The sequence below is a fragment of the Carcharhinus amblyrhynchos genome, chromosome 16 (assembly GCF_965287045.1).
Source record: "Carcharhinus amblyrhynchos chromosome 16, sCarAmb.v2.hapA, whole genome shotgun sequence".
Classification (NCBI taxonomy): domain Eukaryota; kingdom Metazoa; phylum Chordata; class Chondrichthyes; order Carcharhiniformes; family Carcharhinidae; genus Carcharhinus; species Carcharhinus amblyrhynchos.
In genome coordinates this window covers 7,669,976-7,697,599 of record NC_137339.1, presented here as the reverse complement: position 1 = coordinate 7,697,599, position 27,624 = coordinate 7,669,976, and the positions used below count along the sequence as shown (strand labels likewise).

The window sequence follows — 27,624 nt, the reverse complement described above, 5'->3', positions numbered from 1 at the left end:
GTGAGTGGGGAGTTCTGATCGCAAACAGGGCATATAAAGGCACACACAGTTTACAGAATACTGATTAGAATGCAAGTCTGTACAGCTAATCAAGTCTTAAAGATGCAGACAATGAGAGTGGAGATAGCATTAAGCATAGGTTAAAGAGATGTGTATTGTCTCCATTCAGGACAGTAAGTGAGATGTTGCAAGTTTAGGCAAGTCATGGGGGCTACAGATAGTGTGACATGAACCCAAGATCCCTGTTGAGGCCGTCCTCATGTGTGCGGAACTTGGCTATGTCACATCACACTATCTGTGACCCCCATGACTTGCCTAAACTTGCAACATCTCACTTAAAAAGAAATCAACACAGTCATTCCTCCCACAGTCCAAGGATTTGCAGGTTAGGCCATGCTAAATTACCCTTAGTGTCGGGGGACTAGTGGGGTAATTGCGTGGGGTTATGGGGAAAGGGCCAGGGTGGGATTGTTGTTGGTGCAGACTCGATGGACCAAATGGCCTCCTCCTGCACTGTAGGGATTGTATGATTCCATGTATTGCTGCACCAGACTGCAGTACATTACTGTGTTAAACATACACTGCAGATCCCAGACTGCAGAACATCTGCGACATTTTAGCAGTTAGTGCTTGTCACTTAACAAGGATATTAAAAAAAAACAATGTAAGCACATGGAATTCGGATGATGACGGGTGAGGGAGAGAAATCAGTTTCACTGCCTGGGATTGCGATGCTTGACACAAACAATCAGTGTGCAGACACTGGGATCCAGATTAAGTCTTATTGCAAAAAAAAATCACTCTGCAGCTTTTAACTACATTTCATTGCCATCTCGACCAGACTCCAAAACATATTTAACTGGCCGCAAAACACTTCAGGATGTCCGGGGGGTGGGGTTGTGATAGTTGCTTTATAAATGCAGATTCTCTCATTTGTCTGCAATTACATCACTTAAACCCACGTCCGGTGCTAACCCAGCAGGTTGAGTGCTCTGACAGAGCAGCACTTGTAATGCCTGTAACTCTTTTCGTAAACTCACTCACCGCTGCATCACACTGCAGAATGTTACTGTTCTAAATAAACTCTGAAAGTCCCTGGTTGTAAAACGCCAGTGATATTTCAGCAAGTGAGGATTTGTCACTTAACAAGGTCTTGCGAGATCAAATTAAAAACATCAGTGACCAATTTAGGGATATTCCACCTGACGATAGTAACCCTGTCCTCCTGAAATGATTGAAATTAATTTCTTGCTACAATTTTAAGAGGTGATTTATATAAATTGGACTTGTGTAGTATTATACAAAGATTAAAGTGAACCTAATGATCTCTCCACGTTGAGTTATTCCTGCCCACCCATTTCAGCCTCCAAAGCTTTTATTGTGAAAGATGAGGCAGTTCTTTAAAGGGCTTTTTTAAGAGATGTAAATTGAACCTTTTATTTATTCATTCATGGGACATGGGCATCGCTGGCTGGGCCAGCATTTACTGCCCATCAGTAGCTGCCCTTGGAGGGCAGTTGAGTACCAACCACATCGCTGTCACATGTAGGCCAGATCAGGTAAGGATGGCAGATTCCCTTCCCTGAAGGACATTAATAAACCAGAAGGGTTTTCCCGACAATGGTTTCATGGTTGTCAGTAGGTTCTTAATTCCAGATATTTTTAATTGAATTCAAATTCCACCATCTGCCGCAGTGGGATTCGAACCCAGGTCCCCAGAACATTAGCTAAGTTTCTGGATTGATAGTCTAGCAATAGCACCAGTAGGCCATTGTCTTCCCCTGTGGATTGGTTATCAGTTAAGAATTTGATTCACTGACTGAAGATCAGGTGGCGAGCTGGTGTAGTGGTCAGCACTGCTGCCTTACAGCACATGGGACCTGGGTTCACATCCCCACTTGAGTCACTACCTGTATGGAGTTTGCACATTCTCCCCATGTCTGTGTGGGTTTCCTCTAGGTGCTTCAGTTTCCTCCTGCTGTCCAAAGATGTGCTGGCTAGGTGGATTGGCTATGCTAAATTCTCCCTCCATGTGCCGGAGTGTGACAGCTAGGGGATTTTCGCATTAATTTCATTGCAGTGTTAATGCAAGCCTACTTTTGGCTAATAAATAAACTTTAATCCAAGATGCCACCACTTTACTGCCATTTGTTCTCTCCAACAATCCCAGGGACTTGAGCACATAACCCAAGCTTATACTCCCCTGTGCAGTACTGAGGGGGTGCCGCACTGTCAGATGTGCCATCTCTCAGCTGAGATATTCAATCGAGGCCATAAAAGATCCCATGGCAAGATTTCGAAAAGCAGGGCTCGTCTCCCCAGGCGTCCTGAGGCTGCATTGATCCCTCAAGCAGCAACACTAAGAAATCAATTATCTGGTCTGTAGCTCATCTCTGAGGGAGGTGACTACGCAATTTAGCTGCTGTGTTTCCTGTATTATAACAATGAATACAATTCAAAGATGCTTCATTGGCTGTGATGTCCTTTGAGATGTCCTGAGGACATTGAAAAGTGCTGGATAATTGCAGGTTTTTCTTTAATCGCGCTATCTGAGTGACCTTGGCAGAGCTCACTCAATTCGCAAACTGAACAACATGGGGGAAACGGAATGAGAGAGATCATAGATACACCCAGTGATTCTATACGTACAAAGCAAAATGAGGGAAGATTTAGAGCGTGGAAGCATCCACCCCAGGTTTTATTAATTTCTGGGGAAGTCAAAGAGCTTGCAGCTCTTTCACTGAACAAGTCCTCCGGCTGCATCACATTCTAGCGTCTGTGTGACTCTCTCCCAGAGAACAGTGGAGGCTGGGTTTGATAGATTGTTGACTGATGAAGGGCATCGCGGGGGTGAGGCCAAGTTAGATCAGCCATGACCTTATCAAATGGCAGAGCAGGCTTGAGGGGCTGAGTGGCCGCCTCCTGCCCCTAATTCATGTGTTTATATGCAAGCCAACTTTAACATCTCTTGTCCACATTCCTTCAGGAACGTGGAATTAGTCAGCAACAACTATTTGTACATAAACAGCAGGTTTAACATTGAAAAACGTCCCAAGGTGCTTCACAGGAGTGTTATCCAACAAAATTTAACACCAAGTCACATGACATGTTGGGCCAGTCCAAAGAAGTCACATTGGACTTGAAATGTCAACTCTTGATTTGATTTATTATAGTCACGTATTTGGTTACAGTGACAAGTTTTTTGTTGCGCGCTATAGAGACAAAGCATACCATTCATAGAGTATATAGGGGAAAAGGATAGGCAGCAGAATATAGTGTTGCAGTTACAGATAGGGTGAAGAGAAAGATCAGCTTAATGGACCATTGAGAAGTCTGATGACAGTAGGGAAGAAGCTGTTCTTGAATCTGTTGGTTCACGTTCTCAGATTTTTGCATCTTTTTCCCGGCGGAAGAAGGTGGAAGTGAGCGGATGGGATTTTCAAGTTGCGCGTGTCCCAAAACCGGACAATCTTGCCTGAAGTCAACAGACTTTTTCGTGTTTCCCTCCCCTCAGCCCCTCCATCCCCCCATCAGCCAGCTACGATTCCCATCATAGATGGGATGGGAAAATTTCCCCTCTAGTATGTCTGGGATGCATGTTTCTCTCTCCAAAAATGCGGCCAAACTTGGCCAAGTTTTTCCAGCATTTTCTGGGGCTTTTTTTCTGATATCTCCTTATGTGGCTTGGTGTCAAATGTCTGAAAGTGCACTCGTAAGGTGCCTAAGGATGTTTTGAAGGTGCTATATGAATTCAAGTTGTTTCACTGTTCCTGTACGTCTATCCATTGCAGTACAGTTATAAACAAATTAATTATGAGGACCTCACCGGTAAGGCCAATGTTTATTGTTCATCCCTTGACAGCTCAGAACTGAGTGACTAATTTGGCCACTTCAGAGGCGATAACGAGTCAATCACGCTGGTATGAAACCGCAGTTACATATAAACCCAGACCAGGTGAGAACGGCAGGTTCCCCTCCCTAAAGGACATCAGTGAAGCACTCAGGTTTATGAATGACAATCCAACGTTACTCACGGTGGACCTTAACCGACACCATCTTATTTTAGGCTCAAACTGCCGGGCTGGGATTGGAATCCACACTCCCTGGTATCACAAGCAGTAGACTGCCCCACTCTTAAAGTGGATAACTGCAAGACAATGCTTCCGCAGAGAACTGGAGGGAACCTGCAGCTTGACACAGCGTGCGTCACGAGGGCTAAAAATAAAACTAATCAATCATGATGCTGGAGCTGTAGCGGGATCCACATTGATAGTTTGCTAAATACAGTCTTAGAGGCTTAAATCACACAGTGTGATATTAGTAACCAGTATATTTATATTCATTTGGCTGTTGCTTTCACAGGTGAATAACACAATCCTGCGTAACAGCACTCATCGCACTTGAAAGCATTTCACTGCATATCAAGTGCTTTGAAAGATGTGATAATGTGCTATATAAATGAAAGCCTCTCTTTTTATGAAATGGGTTAATGTCTTTTAGAAATATTTAAGCATGAAGACACACTGCACTATGTGGCTGTATGCTGAAACTAAATGAGGAATATTTATTTTATTTATTAGTCACAAGTAGTCTTACTTTAAAACTGCAATGAAGTTACTGTGAACATCCCCTAGTGCCATACTCTGGCACCTGTTCAGGTACACTGAGGGAGAATTTAGTATGGGCAATGCACCCTAACCAGCACGTCTTTCGGACTGTGGGAGGAACCCGGAGCACCTGGAGGAAACCCACACAGACACAGGGGGGAATGTGCAAACTCCATACGGATCCAAGCTGGGAATCGAACCCCAGTCCCTGGCGCTGTGAGGCAGCAGCGCTAACCACCGTGCCAAATATTCAACCAATTAAGAATGTTCAAGGTGGGGTGGCATGGTAGCACAGGGGGGCAGCATGGTGGCACAGTGGTTAACACTGCTGCCTCGCAGCACCAAGGACCCAGGTTCAATTCCAGCCTTGGGTCTCTGTCTGCGTAGAGTCTGCATGTTCTCCCCATGTCTGCGTGGGCTTCCTCCGGGTGCTCCGGTTTCTTTCCACAGTCCAAAGGTGTGATGGTTAGATGGACTTGCCATAGTAACAGATCGCAATAGATGGTTAGATGGACTTGACCCTTAGTGTCACAAAGATGTGTAGGTTAGCCATGGCAAATGCACAGGTTACTTGGATAGGGTGAGGGGGTCGACTTGGGTAAGGTAGTCTTCTGGAGCATCCAGCTGAAAGAACTGTCCTCGACCGAGTGTTGCAGACTGGCACATTCCAAGGTCCAGGACTACGTGCTGAGGGACGGGCTGAAGCTTGGGGCAGCCGCCGCAAAGGCACAATGGGGAAAGGCCACACTGTGAGGCCTTTTAACGGAGACAGACCGAGGGCCCAGGAACTGCAGAATACCCTCAACCTGCGTAACTGTGAGCCAATCTGAGCACTAACGGCACACAGTAATCTTTTGAGGCGTGTATATAGTTTTTAAGTATTGAAATGTAATCATGGTAATTAGTACAAATATGTAAATATTGAGACATGTACATAGTTTTTTAAGTACTGAAATGTAGTCACTGTAGTTTGGACAGATCTGCAAAAATGTTTTGATTCCGCATTGTTTTGCTACTCGAAGCCCTGTACATTGTAATAGATTACTTGAGATTTTTATGAATAAAGTATATTTTTGGAAAAAAAAAATCAGTGGAGACTCTTGGCTAAGATCAAGTGTAGTATCGACATGCTGCACTTGGTTGAAGTCATTAGGTTACATTTCAGCTTCATTTGAAGCAATTTTTTAAAGCGGCATCTCGGCCATTTGGCTAAGATGCAAATAAGATCAAGCCCTGGAGGAGGAGCTACACCTACTCCAGTCAGCTTGGATCATGTAGATCAAGCCCAAGATAGGAGGTGAGAGCCCTGTCTTGTCAGCTTGGATCGGGAATGTCCCAACTTGTTGGGACTCTGAATTGGGTTTAATTTGACTTGATTGGATTGGAATAAAGTTTAAATAAAAAAAAAATCAGTGGAGACTCAATGGGCTGAATGGCCACCTTTTGCATTGTAGGGATTCTATGAAGCTGAATCTCAGATAAGGGGTAAAACTGCTCTCCAGGTACCACGAAACAAGCCAGTAGCAGATTGTTCCCTGGCTTTACTCCACGTTACACTGACTGCCAGGGAAAGGACAACCAGACATGGGATAAAATACTGCTACTAAGTTGCAATCAGCACATCTTGTGGTCCAAGCAGGAACCAATTCTCTTGGTAGAGGTTAACAATCCAGACGAATACAGGTTCAAATCCCACCATAGCAGCTGGTGGCCAACTGTGAGCAAGGGGCAGGAACATTTAAAAAAAACATTATCACAGTATAATAAAAATCCGACAGGTTAACTCATGGACTTGGCAGGGGAGGGGAATGGAGAGGGAGTAACCTCTTACATCCCCTCACCTGGTCCGACCTGTCTTTGACAGTAGCATCATGCTGTTTGGTTTACTTTTCAGGCTTCTGAGTGGGGTCATTAATAAAATCTGGATCGGGTGCAGTTGTGCTAGTATAATTATATCCAATACTTGTCCTGCACAGATGAAGCCTTTTGCTCTTTTGTGAACAGTTCCTGGCAACAATAGTTGTGGATATGAGGCTGTACTGTTGAGCGGAGAAGGACAACCTCAACAAATTATGTCTACACCACCCCGAATTCTAGTAAAAACTGAAGTAATTCATGTTGGTTTTTCAGTAGGTGTTCAGACTCGATTCGCCCAAACTCTGTGCACTGCAGAGGTGTCTGGCATGTATATCATTGTAAGTTAGTGGGTAGGACCTATTCCCGATGGAGAGGCCGGCAGCATAGTGCTGAGTGAGCCACTACGCATGTGCTGATCTGTCAGTACCGAGATCAGCACACGCGCAGTGGACCTGCACTGCTGGCCTCCCGATTGCTGGCAAGCGTGATCACTGGTCAGCCCCGCAGTTCCCACAACGCTGGTCCTCTGGCCCCCCCATGGCCCAATTGCTGACCCCTGACCCGGCTCGCCCCGACATCCAGCACTCACCCCAATTTCCCCCCCAACAGTTAACCCCCCCCACAGTGCCAACCCCCGCAACCCCGCACAGTGCCGACCCCCGCAACCTCGCACACTGCCGACCACCCCCCCCAACTCCTTGCAGTGCCGACCACCCCCCCCCCACCCCCCACGACCCTGCAGTGCTGACCTCTGTGTACTCAGGTTTCTGATTATTCTGCCACTGTGAACGATTTCTTGTTATCTACTCTGTAGAAACCACAAACAATTTTCTTTATTGAATCTCTGGAGGACAAGATGAAGAGAAGCATGGTGGCAGAGTGGTTAGCCCTGCTGCCTCACAGCGCTAGGGACCTGGGTTCGATTCCTGGCTTGGGTCACTGTCTATATGGAGTCCACACATTCTCCCTGTGTCTGCGTGGGTTTCCTCTGGATGCTCCGGTTTTCTCCCACAGTCCAAAAGAAGTGCTGGTTAGGTGCATTGGCTGTGATAAATTCTCCCTCAGTGTACCTGAAAAGGTGCCAGAGTGTGGCGAGTAGGGAATTTTCACAGTAACTTCACTGCAGTGTTAATGTAAGCCTACTTGTGACACTAATAAATAAACTTTAAACTGTTATATTGATAACAGGGAGTTACATGAACAATGATGATCGGGAGAAGGAGAGGGCGGTATTGTATATCTTATTTGTAGCACAGAAACGGGCCATTCGGCCCAACTGGTCCATGCTTATGCTCCACATAAGCCTCCCCTCAACCACCTTCATCATATCTGGTCAGACAATATGTTACCCAGATTATCCGTCGATTGTAAAGTGTTTGAACATAAGAACATAAGAAATAAGAGCAGGAGTAGGCCATCTAGCCCTTCGAGCCTGCCCTGCCATTCAATAAGATCATGGCTGATCTGTCGTGGCTCAGTTCCACTTTCCCGCCCTCTCCCCATAACCCTTAATCCCCTCTCTTATCAAAAACCCATCAACCCGCGTCTTAAAAATATTTAGCGAGGCAGCCTCCACCACTTCAACGGGCAGAGAATTCCAGAGATTCACCACCCTTTGAGTGAAGAAGTTCCTCCTCAACTCCATTCTAAACCGCCCCCCCTTTATCTTGAGGCTGTGCCTCCTAGTCCTACTGTCCTTTCTGAGCGGGAAGAGTCTCTCCACCTCTATCCTATCCATCCCATTCATCATCTTATACGTCTCAATGAGATCTCCCCTCATTCTTCTAAACTCTAACGAGTACAAGCCTAGTTTATTCAGCCTCTCCTCATAGCTCAACCCCCTCAACTCCGGTATCAGCCTAGTAAACCTCCTCTGCACTCCCTCCAAGGCCAAAATATCTTTGCGCAGGTGCAGCGCCCAAAACTGCACACAGTACTCCAGCTGCGGCCTCACCAATGCTCTATACAGCTGCAGCAAGACCTCCCTACTTTTATATTCAATCCCCCTCGCTATGAAGGCCAGCATCCCATTCGCCTTCCTGACCACCTGCTGCACCTGCAAGCTGGGTTTTTGCGACTCATGCACAAGGACCCCGAGGTCCCTCTGCACCGTCGCCTGCTGCAGTTTTTCGCCCCGTAAGTAATAGTCCTTCCTACCATTATTCCTACCAAAGTGGACCACCTCACACTTGCCAACATTAAATTCCATTTGCCATTTCCTGGCCCGTTCGCCCAGCCTATCTAGATCCTTCTGCAATACAATAACAGCAATGCTACATTCCATTTATTGCAGTAAAAGACCCCATGACCTTTCACACAACAGAAACAGGGCCAAACAAAATTTGACACTGAGCCACATAAAGGGTTATTGGAGCAGATAACAAGAAGACAGGTCAAAGTGGTTGGACTTAACCCCCTCTTTATGGAGGAGAATGTGATGGAGAGGTGGAAAGGATTTTGTGAATGGAACTCCAGAGCCTGGTGTCTCAACTGCTGGCAAGTGTGATCACTGGCCAGCCCCGCAATTTTAAGAACTTTCAACTTTAGGAACTTTCAAGTGGTTATTGGATAGGCACATGGAGCACTCCAGAATTATAGGGAGTGGGATAGCTTGATCTTGGGATTGGACATAGCTCGGCACAACATTGAGGGCCGAAGGGCCTGTACTGTGCTGTAATGTTCTATGTTCTAAGGCAGGGCCACCTGAAGTTGTGGGGTTAAAATTGGGAATGCTCAAGAGGGCAGGACTGGATGGGTGCCAATATCTCAGAGGGCTGTAGGATCGGAGGAGATTACAGAATAACGCAGGAAGGAGACAATGGGAGAGTTTGAAAATAAAGGTGAAATTGTTAAAAGTGAGGCATTGGCAGACTGGGAGCCAATGAAGGTCAGTGAGCAGACATGATCGTTGAGCAGGATTTAGTACAAGTTAGAATCCCTAGAGTGCAGAAGGAGGCCATTCATTCCATCAAGTCTGCATCAACATTACGCATCCCACCTAGGCCCCATCTTTGTAGCCGCACATGTTTAAAGCTTTTTTATTCGTCACAAGTAGACTTACATTAGCACTGCAGTGAAGTTACTGTGAAAGTCCCCAAGTCACCACACACCGGCACCTGTTTGGGTACAAAGAACAAAGAACAAAGAACAACCCAGCACGGGAAACAGGCCCTTCGGCCCAACGAGCCCACGCCGCCGCATCACCCTACACCTATTCTACCCTGCATGTCTACGAATGGGACCCTACTCAGTCAGATTCAGGGAAGAAATAGTGTCAATTTGGTGGAAACCGATTAGCCTAAGAGCACATCTTTGGGGTGTGGGAGGAAACCGGAGCGCCCGGAGGAAACCCACGCAACCACAGGGAGAATGCGCAAACTCCCACAGACACAGGCCCAAATCCATGCATCTGCACAGCTAGCAGTGCTAGTCACTGAGCTGTTGTGGAGCCCGTCTATCGGTCCAGGATCAAGCACACACACCGACATGAAGTACTAGGCCACTCCTGGACTTCCAAGAGCAGCCCACGCACGACCCGCCGTGTGCATGCCCCTCGCTTGACACGAGGTGGACCTCCACCTGCGGAATAAAGACAAAAAATATTAATCATACAGCCTGCCCTTCCGGTGTCTCCCGAGATTTAACCCTATTTAATAGCCCCTACCATATCCCTCCATTCTCGTTTCACTCATGTGCCTATCTAACTGCATCTTAAACGAGTCCAACGTTCCTGCCTCCACCACCCTACTCGGTAGCGCATTCCAGACCCCCACAACTCTCTGCGTAAAGAACCTTCCTCTTACCTCCAAATTATACCTCCCCCCCCTCACCCTTAAGTGATGATCTCTCGTGTTCGTACCCAGTCTAGGGAGCAGTCTCTCACTATTAACTCTATCTATTCCCTTCAGTATCTTATATACCTCTATCATGTCCCCTCTCAATCTCCGTCTTTCCAAGGAGAATAGCCCCAGTCTCTTCAATCTCTCCTCGTAACCCAGTCCCCCCATGCCAGGCAACATCCTGGTAAACCTCCTCTGCACCCTTTCCAGAGACTCCACGTCCTTCCGGTAATAAGGTGACCAGAACTGGACGCAGTACTCCAAATGCGGTCTAACCAACGTTCTGTATAACTGAAGCATTAGACGGCAGCTTTTATACTCTAAGCCCCTTCCTATAAAGGCTAACATCCCATAAGCCTTCCTAACAACGTTCTCCACTTGTACACTGAGGTAGAACTTAGCATGGCCAATGCACCTATACTGCACATCTTTGGACTGTGGGAGGAAACCAGAGCACCCGGAGGAAGCCCATGCGTACAGAGGGAGAATGTGCAAACTCGACACAGACAGTGACTCAAGTCGAGAATCGAACCCGGGCCCCTGGCGCTGTGAGGCAACAGTGCTCATCACTGTGCCACAACCCTGCTGATCCATCTAACCTACACATCTTGGAACACTAACAGATAATTTAACATGGCCTATCCACCTTACCTGCACATCTTTGGAGTGTGGGTGGAAACAGGACTGCCCGGAGGGAACCCACGCAGATACTGGGAGAACGTGCAAACTCCACACAGACAGTTACCCAAGGCTGGAATTGAACCCAGGACCCTGGAACTGTGAGGCAGCCGTGTTAACCACTGTGCCACCGTGCAGTCCACTGGTTACTAGAGGGGCAGCAGAGTTTTGGATGAGCTCAGGTTTATGGAGGTTGTGTGGTCACGAAAGGTGCAAATCTCTCAGTTTTAAGGCAAGTCAGATCATGCATGACTGAGCCAAGCCTCAGGATTAAGAGAGTGAAAATGGGGAATGTAGGAAGTGAGTTGCAGGGTTGGGAGACAGTGAACAATGAGCAGAAACTAGAATTCCCAAAGCAGAGATCATTAAACAGGATAATGGTGCCAGAGGTAAGGATGGAGAGAGGGAGCTGCAAGTTTGAAAGTGTTTTTCCAGGGGAACTGGGCAATTGATGTTTTCTCCCACTGGGCAGATTGTGAGCATTGATAGAGTTGGGAGGCAGAATAAAGGATAATGTGGTTGGTAAGGCAACAATGAGTTAGACAGAGATAGTCATGTTTGATTGTGACCTTGCAAGTTAGAAGTTCAGCAAGTTAGTGAGGTTGTGAGGGTGTGCTTAGGTATAGAGTGGTAGATGTTATGGAAAGAGTAAAGTTCAGTAAAAGGAGATAGTGAGGGCAGCACAATAGCGCAATGGTTAACATTGCTGCCTCACAGTGTCAGGGCTCCAGGTTCAATTCCAGCCTCGGGTGACTGTCCGTGTGGAGTTTGCTCATTCTCTCCATGTCTGCCTGGGTTTCCTTCAGATGCTCCAGTTTCCCCCCAAAGATGTGCAGGTTAAGTTGCTTGACTAAATTGACCCTAGTGTCAGGGGGATCAGCAGGGTAAACGTGTGGGATTATGGGAATAGGGCTTGGATGGGATTGTGGTCAGTACAGGTTCGATGACCGAATGGTGTCCCTCTGTACTGTAGCGATTCTATGATTTTATGACAGAAAGGTCATAGGTCAGAAGGTAATAAGTTGAAGTCATCAAGTGGAGAAACTGAGGGAGGGAATATCGGTTACAAAACTAAAATTGAGAGGGAATCCATGATAATGATTTTAACTAAAAAATGAACCAAAGAAAGTATTGCATTTATGTAGCACCTTTCACACCCTCAGGACACACAATAGCAAATTAGAGCTAATTAAGTGGACACAGTTGTAAACGTCCAGAGTATCAGTCTTGGTGATGTTTTGGTGATGTGGGTCAAATGGGAGAGTGGAAGGGTCAGAGGAAGGTTAAAATGAAGATGCTATTGGAGTAGGAGGGAGTTGGTGCAGGACAGCACTTGGTAATTAGAGCAATGTCACTGGGGTACTGGTTTGTACACAGTGATGTCGGAATGTGTAAGGGAGTAAGGAGGCGGTTGTGAAGGAATAATAGTTATTTCCAGTAAAACCAGGTTGATTAATTTGCCCTTTAATGAGGTGATGGATGACAATTTATCAATCCCACCCATCAATGGAGAAAGTATTTTGATATGTATTACACTCAGTTGTTGATGATGGTGACAGTGGGAGTTATTTAAACTGAGAGCTGTACTGTCACTGCAATAAACCTCGTTGGCTCCGGTGACTTTTCACATTGCACTTCTGTACCAAAATGCCAAATAACATTCACTATATTCTTTAACTGGCTGTATCAGCAAACTCACACATCAGTGATGTATTACTGAAACCGGTGCCAACGCCAGTGCCAACCAGTAGCTAGCACTGGTCAGCACTGCTGCCTCACAGCGCCAGGGACATGGGTTCGATTCCCGGCTTGGGTCACTGTCTGTGTGTATGTTCTCCTCATGTCTGTGTGGGTTTCCTCCGGGTGCTTCAGTTTCCTCCCACAGTCCAAAAACATGCTGGTTAGGTGCATTGACCCGAACAGGCGCCGGAGTTTGGCGATTAGGGGATTTTCACAGTAACTTCATTGCAGTGTTAATGTAAGCCTACTTATGACATTAATAAATAAACTTTACAATCTTTTTCTCCTCAAATGTTGAGAGAAACTTTTACGGTCAGATTTTATGTTCCTTGCAAGCTTACTCTAGTTTCCTCATCTTGATCAACCCCTTGGTCCTCCTTTGCTGAATTCTAAACTGCTTCCATTTCTCAGATAGGTTGTTTTTCTCTGATCAATTTGTCTGCTTCTTCCTTGGATCTGACACTATCACGAATTTCCCTTGTAGGCCCTGATTTAACCACCATTCCTATTTTATCTTTGCACCCAACAGGAATAAATAAATGTTGCCGTTCACCTATGTGCTGTTTGGACCTTTGCTGTCGTCCATCCACCATCGTCCCTTTAAATAATATTTCCCAACCCACCATAGCAAACTCGTACCTCATACCATCATTGTTTCCTCAAAGGTGGCACAATGGTTAGCTCTCCAGCCTCACAGCGCCAGCGGCCCAGGTTCGATTCCCAGCTTGGGTCACTCTCTGTGCAGAGTCTGCATGTTCTCCCCGTGTCTGCGTGGGCTTCCTCCGGATGCTCCGGTTTCCTCCCACAGTCTGGAAGATGTACTGATTAGGTGCATTGGCCATGCTAAATTCTCCCTCAGTGTACCTGAACAGGCGCCGGAGTGTGGCGACTAGGAGATTTTCACAGTAACCTCATTACAGTGTTAACGTAAGCCTACTTGTGACACTAATAAACTAAAACTAAACTAAGCTAGTCTCAGAATCAACGACATCATCTCCATCTTGATGAAGAATTCTACCATGTTATGGTCGCTCATCCTTAAGGGGTCTCTCACAATTAGATTGCCAATTATTACTTTCTCATTACACAGTACCCAGTCTAGGATGGCCTGTTCTCTAGTTGGTTCCTTAACTTATTGGTCCAGAAAAACATCCCATATGCACTCCAGGAATTCCTCCTCTGTAGCATTGCCACTAATTTGATTTGTCCAATCTATATGCAGATTAAAGGTTTTGGGTTCAAGTCCCACTCTGCAAAGTGCACTTTCACTCAATTAACAAACACAGGAAGGATTTATTAATTAAGAATTGTGCAGCAACCTTCTGGCTGCAGCTTGTTCCTTACATGTCTCTTGCCTAAGAGGGGTCCACCCCCTGGGGGAGTTCCCTATCGGTTCCCCTGGCCAGGTGACCCCATAATCTGTTCTGTTGCACTTCAAGGAACAATCACTGCATGCTCCAGAACTTCCAACACTTAATCTAAGTGGACATTTCCAACTCAGTTCTGAAGGAGTGCAGTATGCCTCCTTTGGGGGATGTATAAGGTCCCAGGGCACTGTTTTGGAGGAGAGCAGGGGGAGCACTCCTTGGCCAATGTTTACCCCTCAATTACCCCACAAAAGAACTATCTTGTAATTAGCACATTGCTGTGGTGGCAGTTTGCAGTGTACAATAGTGGCTGCTGAGTTTCCTACATTACAACAGTTTAGAAGGTTGGTTTCAAGCCCACTGGGAGATCCTGTGCGGCCACAGAAACACAAGTAATTAACCCTGTTTCAGTGTGAATGAGTGAAATATTAAAAATGAGATAATGTACCGCAGCTCAGGCAGTATCTGCCGAGTTGATATTTTCGTGATCTTTCACCAAAACTGAGCCGAGTGTGTCTTGAGGAGGCCTGAATGACAGATTGGCCAATGGGAGGATATCCTGCCATTCACACCTCGTCCAGGTACATTTTTTGTCTCTTTATTAGCCCCGTTACCAATTCCAGTCGCCTCACATCATGAACCCTCTTGTCATTTAATTTCACCAACCTGCCACTTTATCAAAGACCTTCCCTTTCGTTCTTCATTCTGTCCCCCACCCCACTTCCTTCCCCCCACCACCATCACCACCGCACCCTCCCACACACTTGCTCAAAAGCTATTACATGTCTACTTTCTCCCAGTTTTGAAGTACTGAGTGGCACAGTGGTTAGCACTGCTGTCTCACAGCGCCAGGCACCTGGGTTCAATTCCAGCTTGGGCTGTGTGGAGTCTGCATGTTCTCCCTGTGTCTGCGTGGGTTTCCTCCGGGTGCTCCGGTTTTGTCCCACAGTCCAAATATGTGCAGTTTAGGTGGATTGGCCATGCTAAATTGCCCCTTGATGTCCCTAGATGTGTAGATTAGCCATGGTAAATGTATGGGTTACAGGGATAAGGTGTGGGAGAGGGTTTGAGTGAGATGTCCTTTTGGAGCGAGACTGTCGGAAGTCTATGATGATGAAAGGTCATCGACCTGAAACATGAATGAATTCTCTGGCCATTCACTCCCTGCCGGCGCTATCAGAGAGGATGGAAAATTTGGTGCTCAGTCAAATCTAAAGTCAAGTTTAGTTTATTTATTAGTGTCACAAGTAGGCTTATGTTAACACTGAAATTAAGATGCTGTGAAAATCCCCTAGTCGCCACACTCCGGTACCTGTTCGGGTACACTGAGGGAGAATTTAGCATGGCCAATGCACCCTAACCAGCACGTCTTTCGGATTGTGGCAGGAAACTGGAGAACCGGAGGAAACCCACACAGACACGGGGAGAACATGCAGACTCCACACAGACAGTGACCCAACCTGGGAATCGAACCTGGGTCCCTGGTGCTGTGAGGCAGCAGTGCTAACCACTCTGCCACCCCGTTCACTCATTCTCTGTTCAATGCAGCGGGACTGGAGAATCCTGCTGGTGTGAATGGCCAGAGAATCTCACCTATTAACTCTGTTTCTCTCTCGACAGGTGTTGTCAGACTTGTTGGGTGTCTCCAGCATTCCCTGTTGTTATTTCCAGCACAGTAAGAAGTCTCACTACACCAGGTTAAAGTCCAACAGGTTTATTTGATAGCATGAGCTTTCGGAGCACTGCCCCTTCATCAGTTTAGGGACAATGACTCACCCGAGGAAGGCGCAGCACCCCGAAAGCTTGTGACATCAAATAAACGTGTTGGACTTTAACCTGGTGTTGTGAGACTACTCACAGTGCCCACCCAAGTCCAACGCTGGCATCTCCACATCATCGAACCATAGAAACCCTACAGTGCAGAAAGAGGCCCTTCGGCCCATCGAGTCTGCACTGACCACAATCCCACCCAGGCCCTACCCCCACATCCCCACATATTTTACCCACTAATCCCTCTAACCTAAGCATCCTAGTACACTAAGGGGCAATTTTAGCATGGCCAATCAACCTAACCACACATCTTCGGACTGTGGGAGGAAACCAGAGGAAACCCACGCAGAAACGAGGAGAATGTGCAAACTCCACACAGACAGTGACCCAAGCCGGGAATTGTGGTTATTTCTAGCAGTATTATTCCTGTGTGAATTAATCGATATTGTTGCCTATCTGTCTCTAGGTTACATTCACAGCTACATCAGCCCCGTGGTGTATGAGAGCGGAGGGGAGAGTCTGGCAGCCCCCCAGCCTGTCTATACCAAAGTCGGTGAGGTCTATGGGGAGCCTGAGGGTCTGGGGCCCGACAGCCCGCAATCGGGGCTGGCCAGCGGCTACTTCAGCGGCGAGGCGGCGGTCAGCGAGGGCTACAGCATGGACGCCTTCTTCATCACGGACGGCCGGTCGAGGAGGAGCGGCGGGGGCGGCCGCCAGGCTGCCCAACGCCACCGCTGCGGGGAGTGCGGCAAGACCTACGCCACCTCGTCCAACCTGAGCCGCCACAAGCAGACCCACCGCAGCCTGGACAGCCAGCTGGCCCGCAAGTGCCCGACCTGCGCCAAGGTCTACGTCTCCATGCCGGCCCTGGCCATGCACGTCCTCACCCACGACCTCAAGCACAAGTGCGGCACCTGCGGCAAGGCGTTCAGCCGCCCCTGGCTGCTGCAGGGCCACCTGCGCTCGCACACGGGAGAGAAGCCCTTCGGCTGCGCCCACTGCGGGAAAGCCTTCGCTGACCGCTCCAACCTGCGAGCGCACATGCAGACCCACTCCGCCTTCAAGCACTTCCGATGCAAGCGGTGCAACAAGACTTTCGCCCTGAAGTCCTACCTGAACAAGCACTATGAGTCTGCCTGCTTTAAGGGCCCCCAGGAGGGGGATTCCTGAAAGGTAAAAGAGAGACGGACAAACCTCCTAAAGGGTGGGGAGGCGAGAAAACAAAAACTTCTCTCCACCTCAAAGCAATACTTCTTGAGATTACTTACAAACTTGTTTTTTTAGAAAAAAGAATAAATATATGCTGGATTTGCTCTTTTTTTTCGAAAAAAGAGAGAAAACTGCAACCACTTCAGAACTGTTGACATGACATGAAGATTATATTTTCGTCATGCACATTTTTTTGTGGGACTGCTCTTTCCATACTTCGACCAACAATGGAAGAAAGAAGGAATGAAACAAAAGCACTGGGATGGTTGCTGACTGTGGCGAACCCCTCTGTGCGCAGTCCTGTACAAAAAGGGACATGTATGCCACACGCAGGTATAGTCAGTCTCCCAGAACACGCCAACAACAAGTGCGACATGCACCCGTGCATGAACATGCAGGCATATGCATGCGCATGCAGATACATGCACATTTACAAATAAGGCATGTATGCACCCACACATACAACCCGCACACACAGACATGGGTACATATGCACGCACAGGTATAGCCACTCTTCCAGAACATGCCAACAACACGTGCTTACGGATGCATGCACACACATACACACACAAACACGCAAAGATGACCTCTGTATTTTTTATGCTGCTCTTTGCTACTGGACGGGATATATTTATTGCATCTTCCACGGCGACTGAATTGTACTCGACTTTTTCGAAAGGGTAACTTTTTTTCATTGATCCGAAGACAATGCAACATTTCCAAGTGTGTTCCCAGGACTGGCCCGTCAGCCAGCAGTGAGTGTTAAGGCTGACCATTTCTTTTCATGAAGTAACACTTTGTGCCATTTCATTGAATTGATCTACAGTAGAATCTATCTACAGTGACCATGTAGATTGGCTGCCAAAAGTGAATGGAGTCTCCTACACGCATACAACCTTAACAGTTGGTGCTGGAATCCTGTGCTACCCAGAGCTAACTAGCAACTTAAGCGGTTGATTAGTCAGCGACAGGTATGGAGTAAAAGTAAAGACATATTGTTGCAAGTTATATTCATCTCAACGTAGAATTTGCAACACAGAAGAAAGCCTTGAAGAAAGCTTTGACAAAGGGTCGTCTGGACTCGAAACTTCAGCTCTTTTTTCTCCTTACAGATGCTGCCAGACCTGCTGAGATTTTTCCAGCATTTCCTCTTTTGGTTACAGGAGAAAGCCATTTAGCCCAGCTGGTGTAAACAGCATTCATGTCCATACCAGCATTCTCTAATCATAATTTATCAAACCACATCAGTATTACTCTTACTAGAACACAGAACACTACAGCACAAACAGGCCCCTCGGCCCACAAGTTGCGCCGATCATATCCCTACCTACGAGGCCTATCTATAACTCTCAATCCCATTAGATCCCATGTACTCATCCAGAAGTCTCTTAAAAGACCCCCGCGAGTTCGCGTCCACCACCACCGACAGCAGCCGATTCCACTCACTCACTATCCTCTGAGTGAAAAACTTACCCCTGACATCTCTTCTGTACTTGCTCCCCAGCACCTTAAACCTGTGTCCTCTCGTAGCGACCATTTCAGCCCTGGGAAATAGCCTCCGAGAATCTACCCTATCCATACCTCTCAACATTTTATTGATTCATCTTTCAAGGCCATACTAAAATTCTCCCTCAGTGTACCCAAACAGGTGCCGGAATGTGGTGACTCGGGGATTTTCACAGTAGCTTCATTGCAGGGTTAATGTAAGCCTAATTGTGACACCAATAAATAAACTTTAAACTTTTCATAGCCTGGAAATCAGAGCTGTGTGCGTCAAATTTAGTCTACCCAAGGGTTCTATGCAAATTTAACAAACTGTCCCTGCTTTTTAATTCTATCCCTTTACAAATGAACTCCAGTGCTGTGTTTGAAGTTTTTATGGCCTTCTGAACTTGTATCCCTATTTTCAATAATGTGTACAGTAATGTCTAAATCCCATGAACCCATGTAGACTTTGATTTAGAGTTTGTGGTCTTATTCCGCCTACCAAAATGCAGAACCTCCCAGTAATCGATTCAATTTCCTTCAATATTTGAACACTTATCCCATGTTTTCTGGTATTTCATAGCATCCCTACAGTGCAGAAGGAAGCCATTCGGCCCATCAAGTCTACACCAACCACAATCTCACCCAGGCCCTATCTCTACAACACATGTATTTACTCTAGCTAGTCCCACTAACATTAAGGGACAATTTAGCATGGCCAGTTAACCCAATCCGCATATCCTTGGAGTGTGGGAGGAAACCGGAGCACCCGGATGAAACCCACGCAGACACGAGAAATCCCTACAGTGCAGGAGAAGGCTATTCAGTCCATCAAGTCTGCACCGACCACAGGCCCCATCCCGCTCAGGCCCTAACCCCACCCTTCTAATAATCACCCTGACACTAAGGGGCAATCCACCCAACCTGGACATCTTCGGACTGCAGAAGGAAACCCACACTGACACCGGGAGAACGTGCAAACTCCGCACAGGCGGTGGTGACCTGAGGCCGGAATTGAACCCAGATCCCTGGCACTGTGAGGTAGCAGTGCTAACCACTGTGCCACCATGCCGCCCTTTTGAGTCAGCTCTCCCGTCACGCAGCAGGTAATTGGATCGGCTTTCTTGAATTACTTGTACAATTCTTACCGTCAAGATGAATATAACTTGTGCAGGTGCGTTCCGAACTTTAGACCCCGCTCTTTGGTGGAGCAGCTGAGTTTACAGTAACCACACGGAACGGACTGTATGCTGGACCCAGACAAAGTGACCAACTGGGGATAACTTTGGCATTGCAGACAGATGGTCATCTGCACTGCCGTGGCAACATTGACCACACTTTGAAAGTAAGTCATTGGCTGTGGGATGTCCCGGGGTTGGGGGGAAGCTGGGGTGTAGTGGGGGAGCGGGTGGGGGGGGAGGCGGTGGGGGGGGAGGGTTGGAGGGGAGTGTGAAAGGTGCTATAGAAACACAAGTTCATTCTCCACTGGCCGAATCAATCACTATAACTGGATTCTACTGTATTTGAGCATTGTAAAGTATTGTTATGATCATTTGTTATTATTGTTAATACTGAAGGGGTACCTTTTCCTTCCATGGAACAATTTTTCTGAAGGTGTAAACCCTTATATAATTCCCCGTGCTGAAGTCAGACCTAAATGGTTGATTGTGTGTGTGTGTGTGTGTGTTTTAATGTCACCCACACTGCACTGCGAATGTGCCAACCAAGTTTTCTTGCCATGAAATGGTGCCCCTTCCAATTTATTGAGCCAATCACCTATGAGCCATGGATTGTTAACCCTTGTGTTGCCAAAGCGCTTGCCACTTTGAAGAAAAAAATGTTTTTTTTAAGTTTACGCAGCTATTTATGTATTTAACTATTTATGTATTTAACTATTTATGTATGTAATTATTTATTTATTCATGTCACATATTTATGAGGCGCGAACATCAGTGAGAGGGTTGGGAGTTTGTGTTGAATTCCTGACAGCTCTGAGCTATTGTTTCCCCCCCCCCTCCCCCCCAAACACGGTTAAGGGTTTGAAACTATTTTGTTGTACTTGTTGCAGTGCATGGGTCACTTGAGAAAAGACAGTTTGGAGAATTGAGTGAATGTCGATATTGTAAATAAGGCACTATGCTGTATTCCAGCAATAATTCGATGATGCATGGCTTTCCTCCCTCCGTCTAGTTTATTATATCTTTAACAAGAGAATGCAGGGATTGACTGCAGTGTTACTTAACAATGGAAATCAGGGACCTCGCAGGGGGTGAAGCAAGCATCTGCGGACAAAGCATTAAAGTAGTCTTCCTTTGGTCACAGGTCTGTGTCAGGCTGCTGTTGTGCTTTTTGCCTCATGTCCACGGGAGATTTTGCAGTGGGCGGGGTGGGGGGATACATGATCATTTACTTTCTCTCCCTTTACCAGGACACTTGGTAATCTGGTTCTCAGTATCTGTTTCACTCTGTAAGCCTCTCATTAATCCGCCCCCTGGGCTAAATTGATGCCTGTGTACTACACAATCATTGTCCTCTCCCATTTTCTCCCCTCCTAGGATCAGGAGGTAGACATCCAAACCTGCCCCACCGTTCACGTCGATCGGGACTGATTTTTATCTTCGCTCCGTCCACCTTCCTCGGTTTCCTTGTCAAAACAAAAGGTGGAGCTTTCGTAACGGGCGGGGCAGGAAATTTGGCAGGCCGTGCAAAGGTCCAGTGGCCTCGGAGGGAAATTTCCGGTCTTGGGGGCACGATGGGCTGGAAAATCCCACCCAAAATCGATCAATGTTAGGTTTTGGGGGAGTGGAGATGGGGGCAGAGAGTTTCACATATTGCCACTGTGTGAATAGGTGGTTCCTGACCTCACACCTAAACAAGCAACCTCTAATTACAGGCTTAAACTCCTTCGCTCTGTACTCCCCGCTCCAATGACAGCAAATAGTTTCTCTCTGCATACCCCTCTATTCAATTTATCACCTTAAACACTTCCTGAATTTGGGGACTGGAATGTAACAGTCACATTGTAAAACAGAATCTCATCCATTCTTCACACCTGATCACCCCACCCCACCCCTCCCTCCTGGCGCAGTGAATCGAGGTAAGCTATTTGACCTGGGGAGGCATCACAGCTGAATGCAGGTCCTACTTGCTGGTTAACAATTGGGGCAGGCTGAGGTTAGTTCCCTGGTGCAGGGCTACCTGTGGCATCGCTGCTACTGTCCCAGAGCAGCTCACCCAGCTCTGGAAAGCTGGTTTGTGAGAATCACTTCCTCATTCCACAGGAACTCTGCTGCATCAGAAACCTACCTGGCTTTTAGAGTTACTCTGCCCTCTGGTGGAAATTGCCACTATGTTAACTGTTTGAACCATTGGTTTCTGCAAAACCCCTCACTGCAAAACCAGTTCTGAGAGATCTGCAACCATTTTTACTTCAAACTTCAATTCCAACATTACTTTTATAAGTACCGATTTGATTAGATTCAGTGTGTAACATGTCGTGGTTGCGTTACAAAAGATATAACTCATACACTCTGACTCTTCCTGATCCGTCGATGCCTCATTGTTAAAATCCTGATCCTTGTGTTCAAATCCTGCCGGAATCCCACCTTTCCCTAACCCTGGAACCCAGTCCGACACAGGACGGTATGGTAGCACAGTGGTTAGCACTGCTGCCTCTCAGTACCAGGGACCCGGGTTCGATTCCCGCTTGGGTCACTATCTGTGTGGAGTTTGCACATTCTCCTTGTGTCTGTGTGGGTTTCTTCTGGGTACTCTGGTTTCCTCCCACAGTCCAAAGATGTGCGGGTTAGATTGATTGGCCATGTTAAATTAACCCTTAGTGTCAGGGGGACTAGCTACAGTAAATATATCGGCCTAGAGGGATAGGGCCTGGGTGGGATTGTGGTTGGTGCAGACTTGATGGGCTGAATGACCTCTTTCTGCACTGTAGGGATTCTATGATGATAACCCTCTGAGATCTCTCTGCTTCTTGCCTCTTGTGCATCCCCCATCCACGTTTTAGCCGTGCCTTCAGTCATATCTGCCCGAAGCTCTGGAATTTCCCTCGCTAAAACCTCACTGCCATCTCTCTACCTCTCCTTTCAGATGCTCCCGAAAACCTACCTCTCTGACCAAGTGTTTGGTCGTCTGTCCAAATGCCTCCTCCTTTGGTTCAGTGTCAACTTTCGCTCCAACTATGCCCCTGTGAAGCACCTTCAGCTGTTTTACTGGATTGAAGGGTGCTATATAAATGCAAGTTGTTGTCAGGATGCCGATGATTCCGGCGAGACAAGTGGCTCCCCGACCGCTTGTTGGCCTCATCCCCTGCTTACCTCACACTGGCTGTCCATGACTCAGCAATATCTGCCCCCTAATGTCTTCCCTGTCCGAGACAGCAGTCTCTAGTAGCAACTCTGCTAATTGCAACCTAATGCCCCTCATAGCCTCTTACCCACTCAGTTGCTGCAGGGGATGCAAGGAAATTATCCCTGGCATAAAGTAAGTGTGTCTGGGGGAACAAGGGGGTGGGGAAGAGGGTTTGCCTAAGTGGGCAGTGAGAGAGGTCTGAGGCAGGAGAGGTGGAAGATTTTCTCAGGATGTTGTGTATTTTAAATATCTCACAGCAACACAGGAATGACTCTAGCTTCTAAGTGTGCCATAGTTTTAAAATATCTCTGCACCATGCTCACAGTTCAGCTTCTCCGAGCTTCTGCTTACTTTGCTCCATGTCCACACCCAGCCTTAACTAATCGAGCACAGTGAGCATGGATTGATTATCAGACTGACTTAATCGAATGCAGAACAATTGAACATTTCAGCAGGGTGCAACGACAGGCCCATGAGGATCATAAACACCATACATCATTTTTATTAAACAGATTGCCTGTCCGGGTACCCGGACTGTTTAAAATTGCAGCCTACCAGATCCGGGCAAAACAGATGTTTCCTGAGAAGAAGGGTTTGTCCTATGAAGAATGGTTGAGTAAGTTGGGCTTGAAGTTGAGAAGATTGAGAGTTGGCTTCACTGGAACATGAGATTCTGAGGAGGCTTGACAGTGCGGATGATGAGAAGATGTTTCCTCCTTGCGAGGTCATCTAGAACCAGGGACCCTACTTTCACAATCAGGCATCTCCCATTCAGGGTGACCAGTCATCCTGTATTTTGTGGGACCCTCCCATAATTGAGATGGTTGTCCTGTGTTCTGAAGTTGTTCGATGCTGAGATGCTGTTAGTCCATATTTTCAGACCATTGCTTTAGAGACTGCCTCTGATGAGATGGTTTCAGGAGTGCCTTGGTTTACATGCATAAGCTCTCCCTCTTCGTGGCCCACTCCCATAGCCTGGGACCCCCCCTCCTAACCCTGCCACCCCTCCCCCGGACAACCCCTCTACTCCCACAGTGTGGACAGGCCCATCCCTGGCCCTACGGTTCCGCATGTCAAAGTGCACCTTATTTCCTTTCACTAAGAGTTGGTCCCATTTATGTTGGGAATGAGGAGGAATTTTTCCTTTCAGAGAGTGCTTAGACTATGGAATTCCCTTTCTCAGAGAGGCTGGGTCATGGAACCGATTTCAGCCCGAGGTAGAAAGATTTCTAATCAACAAAGGGATTAAGGGTGACTGGGAGTCAGCCAAGGAAAGTGGAATCAAAGTCACAATCAGATGAGCCATAAGTAGGTTGGGTTTGAAGTTGAAAAGACTTGGCGGCACGGTGGCACAGTGGTTAGCACTGCTGCCTCACACCTCCAGGGACCTGGGTTCGATTCCAGCCTTGGATAACAGTGTGGAGTTTGCACTTTCTCCCCATGTCTGCATGGGTTTCCTCTGGGCTACAGTCCAAATATGTGCAGGTTAGGTGGATTGGCCATGATAAGTTACCCCTTTGTGTCCAAAGATGTGTAGGTTGAATGGATTAGCCATAGTAAATATATGGGGTTGCAGGATAGGGCGGGGGAGAGGGCCTGAGTGCAATGCTCTGTCAGAGAATCAGTGCAGAATTGATGGGCCAAATGGCCTCCTTCTGCACTGTCGGGATTCTATGGAAAACTCTCCTTCAAAATAGAACCGGGATAGACAGGCCTTGGTTTAACCTCTCATCCGAAAGGCAGAAGTGGCAGGGGGTTCGAATGGGTGCATGTGACCAAGTTCAGGCCCAGTAACAAGACTAATGGACACCGTGGTGACTTTTAAAAGCCTGACTGACAGCAGTTAGCATCTGGGAGCATTACGTACAGTAGACCGAGGTTCCACTGCCCAGGGAGCAAGTTCTGACTGCAGTGCAGGGTGCAAACATTGGATATTTCTGACACAATCCTGAAACTTATAACCCAGTGAAAAGTGGAACACATGGTGATATCTGAGGGCTGGTCTATTCCTTACAGGGAGAGAAGGTGGTGAGAGTGCTTGTTTGAGGGCTGGAGGGAGGGCAATAATGCGAGTTACTTTCCCTTTCACCACCAGGAACAATGTTTATGAAATTAATATTCATAACTTGTCACACTGCAAACTCCAGGAAAAAACACAGCAACTGGAATAAAAATGCTGAGTGAGCGACTTCAACCCAGGGTCAATATTCTCTGAAAGCACTAACAGCAATCTTCACAGAACCTGCATTAAAGGACATTGTCCTATCTTCTGTCGTATGTGATGACCACAAATCATTTTATAGATTATAAGCTCAAAAACTATTTAAAATATATGGTCAAAAGTAATGGAACATTCAATCTAGATTTCTGAGTCTGATTCAGATGCTGCCATTAGCTTCTCTCTCTGTCATTTCTCACTCATTCTGATATCCTCCTCTCTCACCCATTCCCTCTCTCCATTCCTCATTCTCTGACTCTGCCAGCGTTATCCTTCTCATTCTTTCCTGTCCTCTCTCTCTCCCATGCTCTTTCTCTGATATCTCCCCTTTCCATTCCCTATTTCCTCTCTCCCTCTTGTTGATATCCTTCTTTCTGTTTTCTCCCACTCTCTCTGCTATCTCTCTATCTCTACTGTTCTTTGTCTGCTATCCCCTCTCTCTCGTCTGTGCTCTCGCTCTTTAGTTGCCATCTCTCTGTTCTCTCTCTCTGTTATCCCTCTATCTCTCCCGCTCTCTCACTCTTCCATCCCCTTTCCATTTCCTATTCTCTCTCTCTGTGTTCTCTCCCTCTGCTATCCTTATGTCTCTCCTGTTCTTTCTCTCTGCTATCCCCTCTTTCTTTGCTATCCTTCTATCTCTCCTGTTTTCTCTTTCTGCTATCCCCCCCTCTCTTCTCGCTTCCTCTCCCTGCTGTCCTCCACTCTCTCATTGTCTCTCCCCCTCTGCTACCCTCCTCTCTCTCTTCTCTTTTCTATTTATATAACTCACATAGCTGGCATTATAGTTAGTTTTAGAAAAAGTAATTTTGTATATAAAGCAAAAATGTATATTCTGCTGCATCAATTTGTACTTGCACTCCGTTTTTATTGTACACTCCACAGTGTTACAAGATGTACACAGTTTCTGGAATTTTCCATACTATTTTATTCTTTATAAAGAAAACAGGATTTGAACACACAACTGTAGAAAGCACAATTGTACCAAACCTCTTTGCCAAACTTCAAAAGGAGAATAAAGGATTTAAATATCTCTCTCTCCCTTGTGTTTATTTTAAGGCTTGTCTTTTTGCGGTTGCATGTGTTGGCATGGACCTGTCCTTCTTTGTGACCCTGAAGACTCAAGGAGTCAAGGTTCACGGTCATAGGGTCATTAGTTCATGCCGTGGAATCTTTCCTGTCTATTGTTCAGAAATGTTTGCCCTGAAGCACAGGATCAAAATGAAAATGTTTTAATCATCTCTCTCAGGGCATCAAATAAGTTCGTCAACTTTAGTATCAACATGCAAGGTGACTACATTGAAATTGAGGAAGATCCACTCTGAGCAACCCTACAGCTCTGGACCTCAGCACACCTTACACTGTCTCTGATATTATTCTTGAATGCCCATCTCTGCTATTGATTGTATTTCTTCTGATAGTGTCTTATATTTATCTGGTTGGGGTTTGTATTCCTCTTGATGTTTAGTTTGCTGTACACTTACCTTTTCTGTATTGTTCAACCCATCTAACCATAGGAGACCTGCGCAATATAGTGTTTCTATAATTCTATGATTCTATGCTCCAGTTTCTTCCCACAGTCCAAAGATGTGCAGGTTAGGTGGATTAGTCATGCTAAATTGTCCCTTAGTGTTCCTGATCTTTGAAAGAACTCTCTAATTAGACCCAGTCCTCCACTCTTCTGTCACATCCTGCAAATTTTCCTTCTTCAAGTAGAGTCTATATCCAATTCCTTTTGGAATTCCTTTTGGGGCGGCATAGTGGCTTAGAGGTTAGCATTGCTGCCTCACAGCACCAGGGTCCCAGGTTCAATTCTGGGCTCGGGTGACTGTCTGTGCAGTTTGCACATTCTCCCTGTGTCTGCGTGGGTTTGCTCCGGGTGCTCTGGTTTCATCTTACACTCCAAAGATGTGTGGATTAAGTTGATTAGTTATTCCATGTGTGGAATTCCCTGCCCAGTGAAGCAGTTGAGGCTACCTCATTGAAAGTTTTTAAGGCAAGAATAGATACATTTTTGAACAGTAAAGGAATTAAGGGTTATGGTGAGCAAGCAGCTAAGTGGAGCTGAGTCCACAAAAAGATTAGCCATGATCTTATTGAATGGCGGAACAGGCTCGAGGGGCCGGATGACCCACTCCTGCTCCTAATTCTTAAATTGTCCTTAAATTGTCCTTAGCGTCAAGGAAATGAGCAGGGCAAATACATGGGATAGGGCCTGGGTGGGATTGTTGTTGGTGCGGGGTCAATGGGTCCAATGACCTCCTTCTGCAATATAGTGATTCTATAATTCTGTGTTTCCTCCCACAGTCCAAAGATATGCAAGTTAGGTGGATTTGCCATGCTAAATTGTCCCTTAGTGTTCCAAGATGTGTAGGTTGGATGGATTGGCCATGGTAAATGTTTGGGGTTAAGGGGATAGGGTGGAAGAAGTGAGTGTGGGTAAGATACTCTGTCAGAGAGTCGGTGCAGATTCCTTCTGTACCTTAGGGATT

At 46.7% G+C, this 27,624-nt stretch overlaps 1 protein-coding gene across 1 annotated transcript in view; it reads left to right on the top strand.

Annotated features, from left to right (window-relative positions):
- Positions 1 to 18,534, top strand: part of LOC145353616 (transcriptional repressor scratch 1-like) — a 37,147-nt gene extending 18,613 nt beyond the window's left edge. Inside the window, exon 2 of the mRNA XM_080204381.1 lies at positions 16,325 to 18,534. Coding sequence (XP_080060507.1) covers positions 16,325 to 17,028 — 704 coding nt within the window. The 3' untranslated portion in view covers positions 17,029 to 18,534. The remainder of the gene's footprint in view (positions 1 to 16,324) is intronic.
- Positions 18,535 to 27,624: the final 9,090 nt, after the last annotated feature.